General features: G+C 46.2%; 1 protein-coding gene across 1 annotated transcript in view; it reads right to left on the minus strand.

Annotated features, from left to right (window-relative positions):
• Positions 1 to 1,658: 1,658 nt before the first annotated feature.
• Positions 1,659 to 19,919, minus strand: part of otud4 (OTU deubiquitinase 4) — a 63,397-nt gene continuing 45,136 nt past the window's right edge. Inside the window, 5 exon segments of the mRNA XM_065025175.1 lie at positions 1,659 to 2,655; positions 15,442 to 15,539; positions 16,299 to 17,102; positions 17,105 to 17,129; positions 17,381 to 17,421. Of these exon segments, the coding sequence (XP_064881247.1) occupies positions 2,044 to 2,655; positions 15,442 to 15,539; positions 16,299 to 17,102; positions 17,105 to 17,129; positions 17,381 to 17,421 (1,580 nt within the window). The 3' untranslated portion in view covers positions 1,659 to 2,043.

Raw genomic sequence — 19,919 nt, forward strand, 5'->3', positions numbered from 1 at the left:
TTCTCGCGCGATCTTTTCCTTCCTACTTCTCTCCTAGATCGAACGAAAGAGCATTTATGTAACTCTCTTTTTCTGTCTCTCCCTAGAAATTAAGTTGTAAAGTTAGACCTAGACACTGATCTTGGGACAGTTATTCTCCCCGTTGGTGAGGGTTAGGGCGTGGGGTTACACTGATCCTAGACCTGTGCTTAAGGGCAGTTTTCTCAAATGTCCTGTTATGCATCTTACATACATTGTCCATCTGTGGTACCAGTATGAGGTGTGATAAAGGCCATAAATGAACTGCAGGGGGACACTGAACGCATTACAAACTCCTTGTTGAACGTGTGAACACAAAAACTAAAAAATCTGATGTTTTTTCTGTCACACTTTCAGAGATTTTATATATATATATCTTAGGTCAGTTAGGATCACCATTTTATTTAAAAAATGTGAAATGTCAGAATAATAGAGATTTATTTCAGGTTTTATTTCTTTTTATTTCTTTCATCACATTCCCAGTGGGTCAGAAGTTTGCACTCAATTAGTATTTGGTAGCAATGCCTTTAAATGGTTTAACTTGGGTCAAACGTTTCAGGTAGCCTTCCACAAACTTACAAGAAGTTGGGTGATTTTTTAGCCCATTCCTCCTGACAGAGCTGGTGTAGCTGAGTCAGGTTTGTAGGCCTCCTTGCTCGCACACACATTTTAAGTTCTGCCACAAATGTTCTATAAGATTGAGGCCAGGGCTTTGTGATGGCCACTACAATACCTTGACTTTGTTGTCCTTAAGCCATTTTGCCACAACTTTGGAAGTATGTTTGTACAGATGAACCTTCAGGCATTTGGAAATTGCTCCCAAGGATGTACCAGACTTGTGGTCTCGGCTGATTTCTTTTTGATTTTCCCATGATGTCAAGCAAAGAGGCATTGCGTTTGAAGGTGGGCCTTGAAATACATCCACAGGTACACCTCCAGTTGACTCAAATTATGTCAATTAGCCTATCAGAAGCTTCTAAAGCCATGACATCATTTTCTGGAATTTTCCAAGCTGTTTAAAGGCACAGTCAACTTAGTATATGTAGACTTCTGACCCACTGGAATTGTGATACAGTGAAATAATCTGTCTGTAAACAATTGTTGGAAAAATTCCTTGTGTAAATGCACAAAGTAGATGTCCTAACCGACTTGCCAAAACTATAGTTTGTTAACAAGAAATTTGTGGAGTGGTTGAAAAATAAGTTAAAAAGGACTCCAACCTATGCAAACTTCCAACTTCAACTGTATATATAATATCTACACAGGTGTACAGAGGCCCATTATCAGCAACCATCACTCCTGTGTTCCAATGGCACGTTGTGTTAGCTAATCCAAGTTTATCATTTTAAAAAGGCTCTAATTGATCATTAGAAAACCCTTTTGCAATTATGCAATTATGTTAACACAGCTGAAAACTGTTGTTCTGATTAAAGAAGCAATTAAACTGGCCTTCTTTAGACTAGTTGAGTATCTGGAGCATCAGCATTTGTGGGTTCGATTACATATATGTACATACATGTATATATATTTTTTTAAAGTACATTTAAAAACTTTTGAACGCTAGTGTATATATACATAATCCCATTTATATATACTTACTGACGCGTCAGAAATAAATGTTTCTGAAACAGAAAAAAAGGTCATGTCTAATACAGCAAACTTTTATTAAATGAAAATTCAAACATCTACCTGGAATAACATTAACTACCTGTGCAGGATTAACATCTTTCAGAGGAGATAGTCTGTATCCCAAATGACACCCTAACCCCTATATAGTGCACTACTTTTGACCAGGGCCCTATGGGGGGGTAGTGCACTATATATGGGATACAGCCTGAGTCCAGAAAGCAACAATAACATGGAGAAAGACACTTGACAGATTTTTTTTTCTTTTTTAAAAGACGAGTCCAACGACGGCTATATAATCCCACAAACCAGACGATTAAAATACCAAATCAGAAAAAAACAAAAATATAAACAACCCCCCCCCCCCCCCCCAAAAAAGCCATATCAGCCAATCAAATCTCACAAATCTGTATAAGGGGGGTTCCTCATCCCACTAGAGTAGCCTGCCTCTCTGACATTGGATTGCTGTTGATTGTAGTGGTAGCTCCTCCCCCGACCCCTCACATTTTGTCCTTTAGAGGTGGCGTCGCCCCCTCTTCCTTCCTGCTTCCTGTCCCCTCGGTCTTGTTCCCGGAAACCTTCCCTGTTATCTCTCCTCCCCACTCCTCGGTAACCTCCTACCCCCCGTCTCTCCCCCCTCCAACGGTTCTCTCTATACCCCCTGGCTCCTCCTCCCTCCTCGTGTCCTCCCCTCCCTCCTCCACCTCTGAAGGAGCGACTGTAGAACTTCTTTCCGTTTCTGAGGGTGTGGTCATTAGGGTCTAGCCACTCCCCTCCCTCCCAGTCTCGGTCCAATGATGTTACGCCGCTTGGGGCCTGAGGCACTAAATATGAAGTCTCGCCCCAGCTCCCCGTCGTCGTCTCATTGGTCGTTTTCATGTTGAACTCCGCCCCGCTCTGGGTCATGGGGGCGTCGCCCGCACCCTGCATCGCCATGCCGACGGATACATCCTTGAACATGGTGTGGGCACTTACTGTTGTTATCAGGTGACCCTCGGGGACCCATGTGACCTGAGAGGTAAGAGAGATAGATAGAGAGATTAGTAACAGTACAAAGTCAGAAACACTATACACAGATGAAATCAATGAACAACAAAATCCCATGACTAAAATTTAAGTCGATCAAAATACACATTTGGGTAGTCACTGACATCCACCTTGAGGATTGGTGGAATCATTTCAAAAGTTGCATAAACACACAGGCTAACAAAATAATGGACGTTTACCCTATAAGTTGTATTTTGAACACAGCAGAGTTTCAGAATAGGTGATTAGAGAGACTACCATAAATCATGGAGAACAAGATCCTGCACCCTCAACATAGTAAGGGAAACAGCCAATTTGTAGCTCCATTCAATGGAAAGGAAGTGGATTCATGTCTGTCTGTCTGAGCAGGATTCCCTAAAATGGCCGCCAGACATTTGGCCACTGCTCTTCCAAAGTGTTCTGGTGATTCAGATTATGACACTGTTAAAAGATGTTATCAGCCTCCCGGGTGGCGCAGTGGTTAAGGGCGCTGTACTGCAGCGCCAGCTGTGCCACCAGAGACTCTGGGTTCGCGCCCAGTCTCTGTCGTAAACGGTCGCGACCGGGAGGTTCAATCGTCCGGGTTAGGGAGAGTTTGGCCGGTAGGGATGTCCTTGTTAATCGCGCCCCAGCGACTCCTGTGGCAGGCCGGGCGCAGTGCGCACTAATCAAGGTTGCCAGGTGCACGGTGTTTCCTCCGTGTCTCTTGTCGAAGTGTAACAGGTGCTATTTAGCGGCTGGCCCAGGTGATATTTAGCGGCTGGCCCAGGTGATATTTAGCCCAGGTGACATTTAGAGTCTGGCCCAGGTGACATTTAGAGTCTGGCCCAGGTGACATTTAGAGTCTGGCCCAGGTGACATTTAGAGTCTGGCCCAGGTGATATTTAGAGTCTGGCCCAGGTGATATTTAGAGTCTGGCCCAGGTGACATATGAGGGGCTGGCCCAGGTGATATTTAGAGTCTGGCCCAGGTGATATTAGGGGCTGGCCCAGGTGATATTTAGCGGCTGGCCCAGGTGATATTAGGGGCTGGCCCAGGTGATATTAGGGGCTGGCCCAGGTGATATTAGGGGCTGGCCCAGGTGATATGAGGGGCTGGCCCAGGTGATATGAGGGGCTGGCCCAGGTGATATTAGGGGCTGGCACAGGTGATATGAGGGGCTGGCCAGGTGATATGAGGGGCTGGCCCGGGTGATATTTAGCCCAGGTGATATTAGGGGCTGGCCCAGGTGATATTAGGGGCTGGCCCAGGTGATATGAGGGGCTGGCCCAGGTGATATGAGGGGCTGGCCCAGGTGATATGAGGGGCTGGCCCAGGTGATATGAGGGGCTGGCCCAGGTGATATTTAGAGTCTGGCCCAGGTGATATTTTAGAGGCTGGCCCAGGTGATATTTAGAGTCTGGCCCAGGTGATATGAGGGGCTGGCCCAGGTGATATTTAGAGTCTGGCCCAGGTGACATTTAGAGTCTGGCCCAGGTGATATGAGGGGCTGGCCCAGGTGATATTTAGAGTCTGGCCCAGGTGATATTTAGAGGGCTGGCCCAGGTGATATGAGGGGCTGGCCCAGGTGATATTAGGGGCTGGCCCAGGTGATATTTAGGGCTGGCCCAGGTGATATTAGGGGCTGGCCCAGGTGATATTTAGGGGCTGGCCCAGGTGATATTTAGGGGCTGGCCCAGGTGATATTTAGAGTCTGGCCCAGGTGATATTAGGGGCTGGCCCAGGTGATATTAGGGGCTGGCCCAGGTGATATTAGGGGCTGGCCCAGGTGATATTAGGGGCTGGCCCAGGTGATATTAGGGGCTGGCCCAGGTGATATTAGGGGCTGGCCCAGGTGATATTTAGCCCAGGTGATATTAGGGGCTGGCCCAGGTGATATTAGGGGCTGGCCCAGGTGATATTTAGAGTCTGGCCCAGGTGATATTTAGAGTCTGGCCCAGGTGACATATGAGGGGCTGGCCCAGGTGATATTTAGAGTCTGGCCCAGGTGATATTAGGGGCTGGCCCAGGTGATATTTAGGGGCTGGCCCAGGTGATATTAGGGGCTGGCCCAGGTGATATTAGGGGCTGGCCAGGTGATATTAGGGGCTGGCCCAGGTGATATTAGGGGCTGGCCCAGGTGATATTAGGGGCTGGCCCAGGTGATATTAGGGGCTGGCCCAGGTGATATTAGGGGCTGGCACAGGTGATATGAGGGGCTGGCCCAGGGTGATATTAGGGGCTGGCCCAGGTGATATTTAGCCCAGGTGATATTTAGCCCAGGTGATATTAGGGGCTGGCCCAGGTGATATTAGGGGCTGGCCCAGGTGATATTAGGGGCTGGCCCAGGTGATATTAGGGGCTGGCCCAGGTGATATTAGGGGCTGGCCCAGGTGATATTTAGGGCTGGCCCAGGTGATATTTAGAGTCTGGCCCAGGTGATATTTAGGGGCTGGCCCAGGTGATATTAGGGGCTGGCCCAGGTGATATTTAGCCCAGGTGATATTTAGCGGCTGGCCCAGGTGATATTTAGCCCAGGTGACATTTAGAGTCTGGCCCAGGTGATATTAGGGGCTGGCCCAGGTGATATTTAGCCCAGGTGACATTTAGAGTCTGGCCCAGGTGATATTAGGGGCTGGCCCGGGTGATATTAGGGGCTGGCCCGGGTGATATTTAGCGGCTGGCCCAGGTGATATTTAGCGGCTGGCCCAGGTGATATTTAGCCCAGGTGACATTTAGAGTCTGGCCCAGGTGATATTTAGCCCAGGTGACATTTAGAGTCTGGCCCAGGTGATATTAGGGGCTGGCCCAGGTGATATTAGGGGCTGGCCCGGGTGATATTTAGCCCAGGTGATATTAGGGGCTGGCCCAGGTGATATTTAGCCCAGGTGATATTTAGAGTCTGGCCCAGGTGATATTTAGCCCAGGTGATATTAGGGGCTGGCCCAGGTGATATTTAGCGGCTGGCCCAGGTGATATTTAGCGGCTGGCCCAGGTGATATTTAGCGGCTGGCCCAGGTGATATTTAGAGGCTGGCCCAGGTGATATTTAGAGGCTGGCCCAGGTGATATTTAGAGGCTGGCCCAGGTGATATTAGGGGCTGGCCCATATTTAGGGCTGGGCCAGGTGATATTTAGGGCTGGCCAGGTGATATTTGAGGCTGGCCACAGGTGATATTAGGGCTAATAAGCCAGTTGATACTAGGGGCTGGCCCAGGGACCATGCCCATGATATTAGTGGCTGGCCCAGGTGATATTTAGGTGGACCATACAGCCCAGGTGATATTTAGCCCAGGTGATATTATAGTGTAACTGGCCCAGGTGATATTTAACATAGTGATATTTAGCCCAGTCTATTTAGTGGGACCATACAGGTGATATTAACATAGTGGGCATACAGCCCATCTATAGTGTATTAGTGGGCCAATGGCCCATCTATAGTGATATTGGACCATACAGCCCAGGTGATATTAGGGGACTGGCCCATCTATAGTGACCATTTAGCCCAGGTGATATTAGTGGCCATACAGCCCATCTATAGTGATATTTAGCCCAGGTGTGAATTAGTGGACCATACAGCCCCATCTATAGTGTACAGCCCATCTATAGCTAGGTGAATTTAGCGGCTGGACCCAGCCCATCTATAGTGAAATATAGCCCATCATCTATAGTGTAACACAGTGGACTGGCCCATCTATAGTGTTAGCGGCTGGCCAGGTACAGCCCATCTATAGGCTAGTGCCCGGGTGATATTCTAGCGGCTGGGACCATACAGCCCATGATATTTAGACATAGCTGGCCCAGGTGATATTTAGATAGCTGGCCATACAGTGATATTTAGCCCAGTAACATATTAGTGGCCCAGGTGAGCCCATCTATGAGTGTGGGACCATACAGCCCATCTATATTAAGGTGACATGAGTCTGGCCAGGTGATATTAGCCCATCTATAGTGTATTGGACCATACAGCCCATCTATAGTGACATTAGTGGCCCAGCCCATCTATAGTGGACCAGGTGATAACCATCATCTATAGTGTATTTATAGTGGACCATGATAGCCCATCTATAGTGTGATATTAGTGGACCATACAGCCCATCTATAGTTAACCCATGTGGACCATGCAGCCCATCTATAGTGTAACATAGTGGACCATACAGCCCATCTATAGTGTAACATAGTGGACCATACAGCCCATCTATAGTGGACCATGTATTTAGAGGCTGGCCCAGGTACATTTGAGGCTGGCCATATTATAGTGTATGTGGACCATACAGCCCATCTATAGTGGCCCGGGTGACCATACAGCCCATCTATAGTGTAACATAGTGGACCATACAGCCCATCTATAGTGTGATATTTAGTGGCCATACAGCCCATCTATAGTGTAAATATAGTGACCAGGTGCCCATCTATAGTGGAACCATACAGCCCATCTATAGTGTAACATAGTGTAGCCCATCTATAGTGGTAACATAGTGGACCATACAGCCCATCTATAGTGTAACATAGTGGACCATACAGCCCATCTATAGTGGACCATACAGCCATCTATAGTAGTGGACCATACAGCCCATCTATAGTGTAACATAGTGGACCATACAGCCCATCTATAGTGTAACATAGTGGACCATACAGCCCATCTATAGTATAACATAGTGACCATACAGCCCATCTATAGTGTAACATAGTGGACCATACAGCCCATCTATAGTGGACCATACAGTGGACCATACATCTCTATAGTGTAACATAGTGGACCATACAGCCCATCTATAGTGTAACATAGTGACCATACAGCCCATCTATAGTGTAACATAGTGGACCATACAGCCCATCTATAGTGTAACATAGTGGACCATACAGCCCATCTATAGTGTAACATAGTGGACCATACAGCCCATCTATAGTGTAACATAGTGGACCATACAGCCCATCTATAGTGGACCATACAGCCCATCTATAGTGGACCATACAGCCCATCTATAGTGTAACATAGTGGACCATACAGCCCATCTATAGTGGACCATACAGCCCATCTATAGTGTAACATAGACCATAACATAGTGAACCATGACAGCCCATCTATAGTGTAACATAGTGGACCATACAGCCCATCTATAGTGTAACATAGTGGACCATACAGCCCATCTATAGTGGACCATACAGCCCATCTATAGTGTAACATAGTGGACCATACAGCCCATCTATAGTGTAACATAGTGGACCATACAGCCCATCTATAGTGTATTATTGTAACATAGTGGACCATACAGCCCATCTATAGTGGACCATACAGCCCATCTATAGTGTAACATAGTGGACCATACAGCCCATCTATAGTGTGACCATACAGCCCATCTATAGTGACCATGACAGCCCATCTATAGTGTAACATAGTGGACCATACAGCCCATCTATAGTGTAACATAGTGGACCATACAGCCCATCTATAGTGTAGTGGACCATACAGCCCATCTATAGTGTAACATAGTGGACCATACAGCCCATCTATAGTGGACCATACAGCCCATCTATAGTGTAGCATAGTGGACCATACAGCCCATCTATAGTGTAACACAGTGGACCATACAGCCCATCTATAGTGTAACATAGTGGACCATACAGCCCATCTATAGTGTAACATAGTGGACCATACAGCCCATCTATAGTGTAACCATACAGCCCATCTATAGTGTACCATACAGCCCATCTATAGTGTAACATAGTGACCATACAGCCCATCTATAGTGGATAGTGACCATACAGCCCATCTATAGTGTAACATAGTGGACCATACAGCCCATCTATAGTGTAACATAGTGGACCATACAGCCCATCTATAGTGTAACATAGTGACCATACAGCCCATCTATAGTGTAACATAGTGGACCATACAGCCCATCTATAGTGTAACATAGTGGACCATACAGCCCATCTATAGTGTAACATAGTGGGACCATACAGCCCATCTATAGTGTAACATAGTGGACCATACAGCCCATCTATAGTGTAACATAGTGGACCATACAGCCCATCTATAGTGTAACATAGTGGACCATACAGCCCATCTATAGTGGTGACCATACAGCCCATCTATAGTGTAACATAGTGGACCATACAGCCCATCTATAGTGGACCATACAGCCCATCTAGTGGACCATACAGCCCATCTATAGTGTAACATAGTGGACCATACAGCCCATCTATAGTGTAACATAGTGGACCATACAGCCCATCTATAGTGTAACATAGTGGACCATACAGCCCATCTATAGTGTAACATAGTGGACCATACAGCCCATCTATAGTGTAACATAGTGGACCATACAGCCCATCTATAGTGTAACATAGTGGACCATACAGCCCATCTATAGTGTAACATAGTGGACCATACAGCCCATCTATAGTGTAACATAGTGGACCATACAGCCCATCTCTATAGTGTAACACAGTGGACCATACAGCCCATCTATATGGACCATACAGCCCATCTATAGTGTAACACAGTGGACCATACAGCCCATCTATAGTGTAACACAGTGACCATACAGCCCATCTATAGTGTAACACAGTGGACCATACAGCCCATCTATAGTGTAACATAGTGGACCATACAGCCCATCTATAGTGTAACATATAGTGGACCATACAGCCCATCTATAGTGTAACATAGTGGACCATACAGCCCATCTATAGTGTAACATAGTGGACCATACAGCCCATCTATAGTGTAACATAGTGGACCATACAGCCCATCTATAGTGTAACATAGTGGACCATACAGCCCATCTATAGTGTAACATAGTGACCATACAGCCCATCTATAGTGTAACATAGTGACCATACAGCCCATCTATAGTGTAACATAGTGGACCATACAGCCCATCTATAGTGTAACATAGTGGACCATACAGCCCATCTATAGTGTAACATAGTGGACCATACAGCCCATCTATAGTGTAACACAGTGGACCATACAGCCCATCTATAGTGTAACACAGTGGACCATACAGCCCATCTATAGTGTAACATAGTGGACCATACAGCCCATCTATAGTGGACCATAGTGTACCATACAGCCCATCTATAGTGAACCATACAGCCCATCTATAGTGTAACATACAGCCCATCTATAGTGTAACATAGTGGACCATACAGCCCATCTATAGTGTAACATAGTGGACCATACAGCCCATCTATAGTGTAACATAGTGGACCATACAGCCCATCTATAGTGGACCATACAGCCCATCTATAGTGGACCATACAGCCCATCTATAGTGTAACACAGTGGACCATACAGCCCATCTATAGTGTAACATAGTGGACCATACAGCCCATCTATAGTGTAACATAGTGGACCATACAGCCCATCTATAGTGGACCATACAGCCCATCTATAGTGTACCATACAGCCCATCTATAGTGTACCATACAGCCCATCTATAGTGTACCATACAGCCCATCTATAGTGTAACATAGTGGACCATACAGCCCATCTATAGTGTAACATAGTGGACCATACAGCACATCTATAGTGTAACATAGTGGACCATACAGCCCATCTATAGTGGACCATACAGCCCATCTATAGTGTAACACAGTGGACCATACAGCCCATCTATAGTGTAACATAGTGGACCATACAGCCCATCTATAGTGTAACATAGTGGACCATACAGCCCATCTATAGTGTAACATAGTGGACCATACAGCCCATCTATAGTGTAACACAGTGGACCATACAGCCCATCTATAGTGTAACACAGTGGACCATACAGCCCATCTATAGTGTAACATAGTGGACCATACAGCCCATCTATAGTGTAACATAGTGGACCATACAGCCCATCTATAGTGTAACATAGTGGACCATACAGCCCATCTATAGTGGACCATACAGCCCATCTATAGTGTAACACAGTGGACCATACAGCCCATCTATAGTGTAACATAGTGGACCATACAGCCCATCTATAGTGTAACACAGTGGACCATACAGCCCATCTATAGTGTAACACAGTGGACCATACAGCCCATCTATAGTGTAACATAGTGGACCATACAGCCCATCTATAGTGTAACACAGTGGACCATACAGCCCATCTATAGTGTAACACAGTGGACCATACAGCCCATCTATAGTGGACCATACAGCCCATCTATAGTGGACCATACAGCCCATCTATAGTGGACCATACAGCCCATCTATAGTGTAACATAGTGGACCATACAGCCCATCTATAGTGTAACATAGTGGACCATACAGCCCATCTATAGTGTAACATAGTGGACCATACAGCCCATCTATAGTGTAACATAGTGGACCATACAGCCCATCTATAGTGTAACACAGCCTGGGGTTGGTCCATCTATAGTGTAACACAGCCTGGAGTTGGTCCATCTGCATTTACCCCAGGAAGAAAAATAACATTACTGTGGTTGGCTAGATGGTATACAGCTACAGTCAAAAGTGACTTTAAGCAGCAGAACTAACCCCCGCAGGTGTGGAGAACTAACCCCCGCAGGTGTGGAGAACTAACCCCCGCAGGTGTGGAGAACTAACCCCCGCAGGTGTGGAGAACTAACCCCCGCAGGTGTGGAGAACTAACCCCCACAGGTTAGGAGAACTAACCCTACAGGTTAGGAGAACTAACCCCCGCAGGTGTGGAGAACTAACCCCCGCAGGTGTGGAGAACTAACCCTACAGGTTAGGAGAACTAACCCCCGCAGGTGTGGAGAACTAACCCCCGCAGGTGTGGAGAACTAACCCCCGCAGGTGTGGAGAACTAACCCCCGCAGGTGTGGAGAACTAACCCCCGCAGGTGTGGAGAACTAACCCTACAGGTTAGGAGAACTAACCCTACAGGTGTGGAGAACTAACCCTACAGGTGTGGAGAACTAACCCTGCAGGTTAGGAGAACTAACCCTACAGGTTAGGAGAACTAACCCTGCAGGTTAGGAGAACTAACTCTACAGGTGTGGAGAACTAACCCTGCAGGTTAGGAGAACTAACCCTACAGGTTAGGAGAACTAACCCCCGCAGGTGTGGAGAACTAACTCTACAGGTGTGGAGAACTAACTCTACAGGTGTGGAGAACTAACCCTACAGGTTAGGAGAACTAACCCTACAGGTTAGGAGAACTAACCCTACAGGTGTGGAGAACTAACTCTACAGGTTAGGAGAACTAACCCCCGCAGGTTAGGAGAACTAACCCCCGCAGGTTAGGAGAACTAACCCTGCAGGTTAGGAGAACTAACCCTACAGGTTAGGAGAACTAACCCTACAGGTTAGGAGAACTAACCCTACAGGTTAGGAGAACTAACCCTACAGGTTAGGAGAACTAACCCTACAGGTTAGGAGAACTAACCCTACAGGTTAGGAGAACTAACTCTACAGGTTAGGAGAACTAACCCTACAGGTTAGGAGAACTAACCCTGCAGGTTAGGAGAACTAACCCTGCAGGTGTGGAGAACTAACTCTACAGGTTAGGAGAACTAACCCCCGCAGGTTAGGAGAACTAACCCTACAGGTTAGGAGAACTAACCCTGCAGGTTAGGAGAACTAACCCTGCAGGTTAGGAGAACTAACCCTGCAGGTTAGGAGAACTAACCCTGCAGGTTAGGAGAACTAACCCTACAGGTTAGGAGAACTAACCCTACAGGTTAGGAGAACTAACCCTGCAGGTTAGGAGAACTAACTCTGCAGGTTAGGAGAACTAACTCTGCAGGTTAGGAGAACTAACTCTACAGGTGTGGAGAACTAACTCTACAGGTTAGGAGAACTAACTCTACAGGTTAGGAGAACTAACTCTACAGGTGTGGAGAACTAACCCTACAGGTGTGGAGAACTAACCCTACAGGTGTGGAGAACTAACCCTACAGGTTAGGAGAACTAACCCTACAGGTTAGGAGAACTAACCCCCGCAGGTTAGGAGAACTAACCCCCGCAGGTTAGGAGAACTAACCCCCGCAGGTGTGGAGAACTAACCCTACAGGTTAGGAGAACTAACTCTACAGGTTAGGATAACTAACCCTGCAGGTTAGGAGAACTAACCCTGCAGGTTAGGAGAACTAACCCCCGCAGGTGTGGAGAACTAACCCCCGCAGGTGTGGAGAACTAACCCTACAGGTTAGGAGAACTAACCCTACAGGTTAGGAGAACTAACCCTACAGGTTAGGAGAACTAACTCTACAGGTGTGGAGAACTAACTCTACAGGTGTGGAGAACTAACCCTGCAGGTTAGGAGAACTAACTCTACAGGTTAGGAGAACTAACCCTGCAGGTTAGGAGAACTAACTATACAGGTGTGGAGAACTAACCCTGCAGGTTAGGAGAACTAACCCTACAGGTTAGGAGAACTAACCCCCGCAGGTGTGGAGAACTAACCCCCGCAGGTGTGGAGAACTAACCCCCGCAGGTGTGGAGAACTAACCCTACAGGTGTGGAGAACTAACCCTACAGGTGTGGAGAACTAACTCTACAGGTTAGGAGAACTAACTCTACAGGTGTGGAGAACTAACCCTGCAGGTTAGGAGAACTAACCCTACAGGTTAGGAGAACTAACCCCCGCAGGTGTGGAGAACTAACTCTACAGGTTAGGAGAACTAACCCTGCAGGTTAGGAGAACTAACCCCCGCAGGTGTGGAGAACTAACTCTACAGGTTAGGAGAACTAACCCTACAGGTGTGGAGAACTAACCCTACAGGTTAGGAGAACTAACCCTGCAGGTGTGGAGAACTAACCCTGCAGGTGTGGAGAACTAACCCTGCAGGTGTGGAGAACTAACCCTGCAGGTGTGGAGAACTAACTCTGCAGGTTAGGAGAACTAACTCTACAGGTTAGGAGAACTAACCCTACAGGTTAGGAGAACTAACCCTACAGGTTAGGAGAACTAACCCCCGCAGGTGTGGAGAACTAACCCTACAGGTTAGGAGAACTAACCCCCGCAGGTGTGGAGAACTAACTCTACAGGTTAGGAGAACTAACCCTGCAGGTTAGGAGAACTAACTCTACAGGTTAGGAGAACTAACCCTACAGGTTAGGAGAACTAACCCCCACAGGTTAGGAGAACTAACCCCCGCAGGTTAGGAGAACTAACCCCCGCAGGTTAGGAGAACTAACCCCCGCAGGTTAGGAGAACTAACCCTGCAGGTTAGGAGAACTAACCCTACAGGTTAGGAGAACTAACCCTACAGGTTAGGAGAACTAACTCTACAGGTGTGGAGAACTAACTCTACAGGTGTGGAGAACTAACCCTGCAGGTTAGGAGAACTAACTCTACAGGTTAGGAGAACTAACCCTGCAGGTTAGGAGAACTAACTATACAGGTGTGGAGAACTAACCCTGCAGGTTAGGAGAACTAACCCTACAGGTTAGGAGAACTAACCCCCGCAGGTGTGGAGAACTAACCCCCGCAGGTGTGGAGAACTAACCCCCGCAGGTGTGGAGAACTAACCCTACAGGTGTGGAGAACTAACCCTACAGGTGTGGAGAACTAACTCTACAGGTTAGGAGAACTAACTCTACAGGTGTGGAGAACTAACCCTGCAGGTTAGGAGAACTAACCCTACAGGTTAGAGAACTAACCCCGCAGGTGGAGAACTAACTCTACAGGTTAGAGAACTAACCCTGCAGGTTAGGAGAACTAACCCCCGCAGGTGTGGAGAACTAACTCTACAGGTTAGGAGAACTAACCCTACAGGTGTGGAGAACTAACCCTACAGGTTAGGAGAACTAACCCTGCAGGTGTGGAGAACTAACCCTGCAGGTGTGGAGAACTAACCCTGCAGGTGTGGAGAACTAACCCTGCAGGTGTGGAGAACTAACTCTGCAGGTTAGGAGAACTAACTCTACAGGTTAGGAGAACTAACCCTACAGGTTAGGAGAACTAACCCTACAGGTTAGGAGAACTAACCCCCGCAGGTGTGGAGAACTAACCCTACAGGTTAGGAGAACTAACCCCCGCAGGTGTGGAGAACTAACTCTACAGGTTAGGAGAACTAACCCTGCAGGTTAGGAGAACTAACTCTACAGGTTAGGAGAACTAACCCTACAGGTTAGGAGAACTAACCCCCACAGGTTAGGAGAACTAACCCCCGCAGGTTAGGAGAACTAACCCCCGCAGGTTAGGAGAACTAACCCCCGCAGGTTAGGAGAACTAACCCTGCAGGTTAGGAGAACTAACTCTACAGGTTAGGAGAACTAACCCTACAGGTTAGGAGAACTAACTCTACAGGTTAGGAGAACTAACTCTACAGGTTAGGAGAACTAACTCTACAGGTGTGGAGAACTAACCCTGCAGGTTAGGAGAACTAACCCTACAGGTGTGGAGAACTAACCCTGCAGGTTAGGAGAACTAACTCTACAGGTTAGGAGAACTAACCCTACAGGTTAGGAGAACTAACTCTACAGGTTAGGAGAACTAACCCTACAGGTTAGGAGAACTAACTCTACAGGTTAGGAGAACTAACCCTACAGGTTAGGAGAACTAACTCTACAGGTTAGGAGAACTAACTCTACAGGTGTGGAGAACTAACCCTGCAGGTTAGGAGAACTAACCCTACAGGTGTGGAGAACTAACCCTGCAGGTTAGGAGAACTAACCCTACAGGTGTGGAGAACTAACCCTACAGGTGTGGAGAACTAACCCTACAGGTGTGGAGAACTAACTCTACAGGTTAGGAGAATTAGGTTAAAGTTAGGAAAAGGGTTAGCTAAAATGCTAACATTCTCTCCGACCATGCACTTTTTGTTTTTTTTACGCCATTGCTGCTCCATCAAGACTTACCTGCTCAGTAGGAGGAAGAGGGTTCACTAGCAGAGTGCCAGCAGTCTTCATGTCTCCCTGTCCTCTGTCTGCGAAGCCTGCAAGAACAGTCTGTAAAGCTGAGACAATAACCCGAACATTAGAGACTGACCAAACCGTCCACTTATATGGTTGATTACCATAAATAACTTAAAAGGTTCCTACTAGAGAAATGAAATTAGCTCTAAAACCTCTCTGTTAGTAAAGTGAGCGAACGTGTTCAACCTCTAAATCCTCTCTGTTAGTAAAGTGAGCGAACGTGTTCAACCTCTAAATCCTCTCTGTTAGTAAAGTGAGCGAACGTGTTCAACCTCTAAATCCCCTCTGTTAGTAAAGTGAGAGAACGTGTTCATCTCTAAATCCTCTCTGTTAGTAAAGTGAGAGAACGTGTTCATCTCTAAATCCCCTCTGTTAGTAAAGTGAGAGAACGTGTTCATCTCTAAATCCTCTCTGTTAGTAAAGTGAGAGAACGTGTTCAACCTCTAAATCCCCTCTGTTAGTAAAGTGAGAGAACGTGTTCATCTCTAAATCCCCTCTGTTAGTAAAGTGAGAGAACGTGTTCAACCTCTAAATCCTCTCTGTTAGTAAAGTGAGAGAACGTGTTCAACCTCTAAATCCTCTCTGTTAGTAAAGTGAGAGAATGTGTTCAACCTATAAATCCTCTCTGTTAGTAAAGTGAGAGAATGTGTTCAACCTCTAAATCCTCTCTGTTAGTAAAGTGAGAGAACGTGTTCAACCTATAAATCTTTGTGTAAACAAGTAAAAAGAGTGATAAAGTTGGAAACAAAAAACAAACAAAAATAATCGATCACATAAAATGTAGAGAGGTCAGCACTCACCTCTCTCTGTGTTGGAAGCAGTAGTACTAGACAAGGTAGTAGCAGCAGCATCAGCATCAGTAGTAATATTGACAAAAGAGGTAGTATTAGCATTATGGTTCTCCAGGGGGCTGTGGCTGGACCTCATACACAGGGAAGAGGCACCGCTGGCGGGGCAAGGATCCAGCGGTCCTCGGGTCTGGTTCCCACTGGGCAGCCTCGGGGGAGGGTACCCCAGAGACGCTGATTGGTACTGGGGTACGGAGGGAGGGGAGGCGGCTGGAGCTGGAGTGTAGGGCTGAGCTTGAGAGGTGTGGGTAGAGGATTGGAGTGCAGTCGGGTACTGGTTGGGAGGTGCAGTCGGGTACTGGTTGGGAGGTGCAGGTTGGGGTGCTTGTGGAGAGTATTGTGTCAGGGGTGTGGGTACAGAGCATACCCCAGCGTAGGCATTCGGTCGCGGGGTAACGTTGCTACACCAGGGTAGAGAGCCAGCCATACGTGGCTGGAACGGCACGGGCTGGGTTGAGGCAGGGTGAAGGTGGCGGTTGGAAGGGTACCCCAGGGCAGAGCGACCATCCTGCCCGTATCTGAACTCCATATGCTGGGGAGGTTCTGCAACCGATTGGGGGGTTGATCTCTGGAGGTTGTCATGCAGATGGAGGCCCCCCAAACCCGTGGGGGAGGGGTACTGAGGGTGGGGGTGTCCGTACCCCTCCTGGGGCACGGTGGAGGGGTGGGAGGGGTACCAGTGGGAAGAGGGGAGGGAGACTGAGGGTAGTTTGGGCTGCATGCTGTAGGCCTGGTGAAGAGGGAGGATGTAAGAGTGGGGGGCCACATGGGGTTGGTGAACGCCTGGAGGGGAAAGGAAGGGAGGGAGGGAGGGGCAGGGAGGGAAGGGGCAGGGAGGGGAAGGGAGGGAGGGAGGGAGGGAGGGAGGGAGGGAGGGAGGGAGGGAGGGAGGGAGGGAGGGAGGGAGGGAGGGAGGGAGGGAGGGAGGGAGGGAGGGGAAGGGAGGAAAATAGTGTGTTGGTCAGTAGCGTATTTACAGACACTTGTTAAGAGCTACCAAGATACGCTGCTAGGCAATGTAGTATGGTCATTACCTTCACACCAAGGTTGAAGAAAAACCTCAGGATGTTGACATCTGTAGAGAGAGTATTTAAACATTTAAAAGGTTTTGTCAGATATTATTCATCCTAATCAGACAGGTGTTTTACATGGACGATACATTGGAGATAATATAAGTAGTGGAAACAATAGAACACTATGAAGACTCTGGAGATAATATAAGTAGTGGAAACAATAGAATACTGTGAAGACTCTGGAGATAATATAAGTACTGGAAACAATAGAATACTGTGAAGACTCTGGAGATAATATAACTAGTGGAAACAATAGAACACTATGAAGACTCTGGAGATAATATAAGTACTGGAAACAATAGAATACTGTGAAGACTCTGGAGATAATATAACTAGTGGAAACAATAGAATACTATGAAGACTCTGGAGATAATATAACTAGTGGAAACAATAGAACACTATGAAGACTCTGGAGATAATATAAGTAGTGGAAACAATAGAACACTATGAAGACTCTGGAGATAATATAACTAGTGGAAACAATAGAACACTATGAAGACTCTGGAGATAATATAACTAGTGGAAACAATAGAACACTATGAAGACTCTGGAGATAATATAACTAGTGGAAACAATAGAACACTATGAAGACTCTGGAGATAATATAAGTAGTGGAAACAATAGAACACTATGAAGACTCTGGGAAACCAGGCCCGGTATTCAGAGCAGACTTTGAAAAGGCCTTTGATAAAGTACAACTAGAATTTACATACAAATTCTTGAAATATTTTACATTTTGGAGAATCTCTTATATAAATGGGTTAAAGTGATGTATAGTAACACCAGGTGGTTAAAGTGATGTATAGTAACACCAGGTGGTTAAAGTGATGTATAGTAACACCAGGTGGTTAAAGTGATGTATAGTAACACCAGGTGGTTAAAGTGATGTATAGTAACACCAGGTGGTTAAAGTGATGTATAGTAACACCAGGTGGTTAAATAGTGATGTATAGTAACACCAGGTGGTTAAAGTGATGTATAGTAACACCAGGTGGTTAAAGTGATGTATAGTAACACCAGGTGGTTAAAGTGATGTATAGTAACACCAGGTGGTTAAAGTGATGTATAGTAACACCAGGTGGTTAAAGTTAAGGTGGTTAAAGTGATGTATAGTAACACCAGGTGGTTAAAGTGATGTATAGTAACACCAGGTGGTTAAAGTGATGTATAGTAACACCAGGTGGTTAAAGTGATGTATAGTAACACCAGGTGGTTAAAGTGATGTATAGTAACACCAGGTGGTTAAAGTGATGTATAGTAACACCAGGTGGTTAATGTATAGTAACACCAGGTGGTTAAAGTGATGTATAGTAACAGGTGGTTAAAGTGATGTATAGTAACACCAGGTGGTTAAAGTGATGTATAGTAACACCAGGTGATGATGTATAGTAACACCAGGTGGTTAAAGTGATGTATAGTAACACCAGGTGGTTAAAGTGATGTATAGTAACACCAGGTGGTTAAAGTGATGTATAGTAACACCAGGTGGTTAAAGTGATGTATAGTAACACCAGGTGGTTAAAGTGATGTATAGTAACACCAGGTGGGTTAAAGTGATGTATAGTAACACCAGGTGGGTTAAAGTGATGTATAGTAACACCAGGTGGGTTAAAGTGATGTATAGTAACACCAGGTGGGTTAAAGTGATGTATAGTAACACCAGGTGGTTAAAGTGATGTATAGTAACACCAGGTGGGTTAAAGTGATGTATAGTAACACCAGGTGGTTAAAGTGATGTATAGTAACACCAGGTGGTTAAAGTGATGTATAGTAACACCAGGTGGTTAAAGTGATGTATAGTAACACCAGGTGGTTAAAGTGATGTATAGTAACACCAGGTGGTTAAAGTGATGTATAGTAACACCAGGTGGTTAAAGTGATGTATAGTAACACCAGGTGGTTAAAGTGATGTATAGTAACACCAGGTGGGTTAAAGTGATGTATAGTAACACCAGGTGGGTTAAAGTGATGTATAGTAACACCAGGTGGTTAAAGTGATGTATAGTAACACCAGGTGTGATTAAAGTAACACCAGGTGGGTTAAAGTGATGTATAGTAACACCAGGTGGTTAAAGTGATGTATAGTAACACCAGATGGTTAAAGTGATGTAAGTAACACCAGGTGGTTAAAGTGATGTATAGTAACACCAGGTGGTTAAAGTGATGTATAGTAACACCAGGTGGTTAAAGTGATGTATAGTAACACCAGGTGGTTAAAGTGATGTATAGTAACACCAGGTGGTTAAAGTGATGTATAGTAACACCAGGTGGTTAAAGTGATGTATAGTAACACCAGGTGGTAAAGTGATGTATAGTAACACCAGGTGGTTAAAGTGATGTATAGTAACACCAGGTGGTTAAAGTGATGTATAGTAACACCAGGTGGTTAAAGTGATGTATAGTAACACCAGGTGGTTAAAGTGATGTATAGTAACACCAGGTGGTTAAAGTGATGTATAGTAACACCAGGTGGTTAAAGTGATGTATAGTAACACCAGGT

The sequence above is a fragment of the Oncorhynchus nerka genome, linkage group LG12 (genome assembly GCF_034236695.1).
Source record: "Oncorhynchus nerka isolate Pitt River linkage group LG12, Oner_Uvic_2.0, whole genome shotgun sequence".
Taxonomy (NCBI): Eukaryota; Metazoa; Chordata; class Actinopteri; order Salmoniformes; family Salmonidae; genus Oncorhynchus; species Oncorhynchus nerka.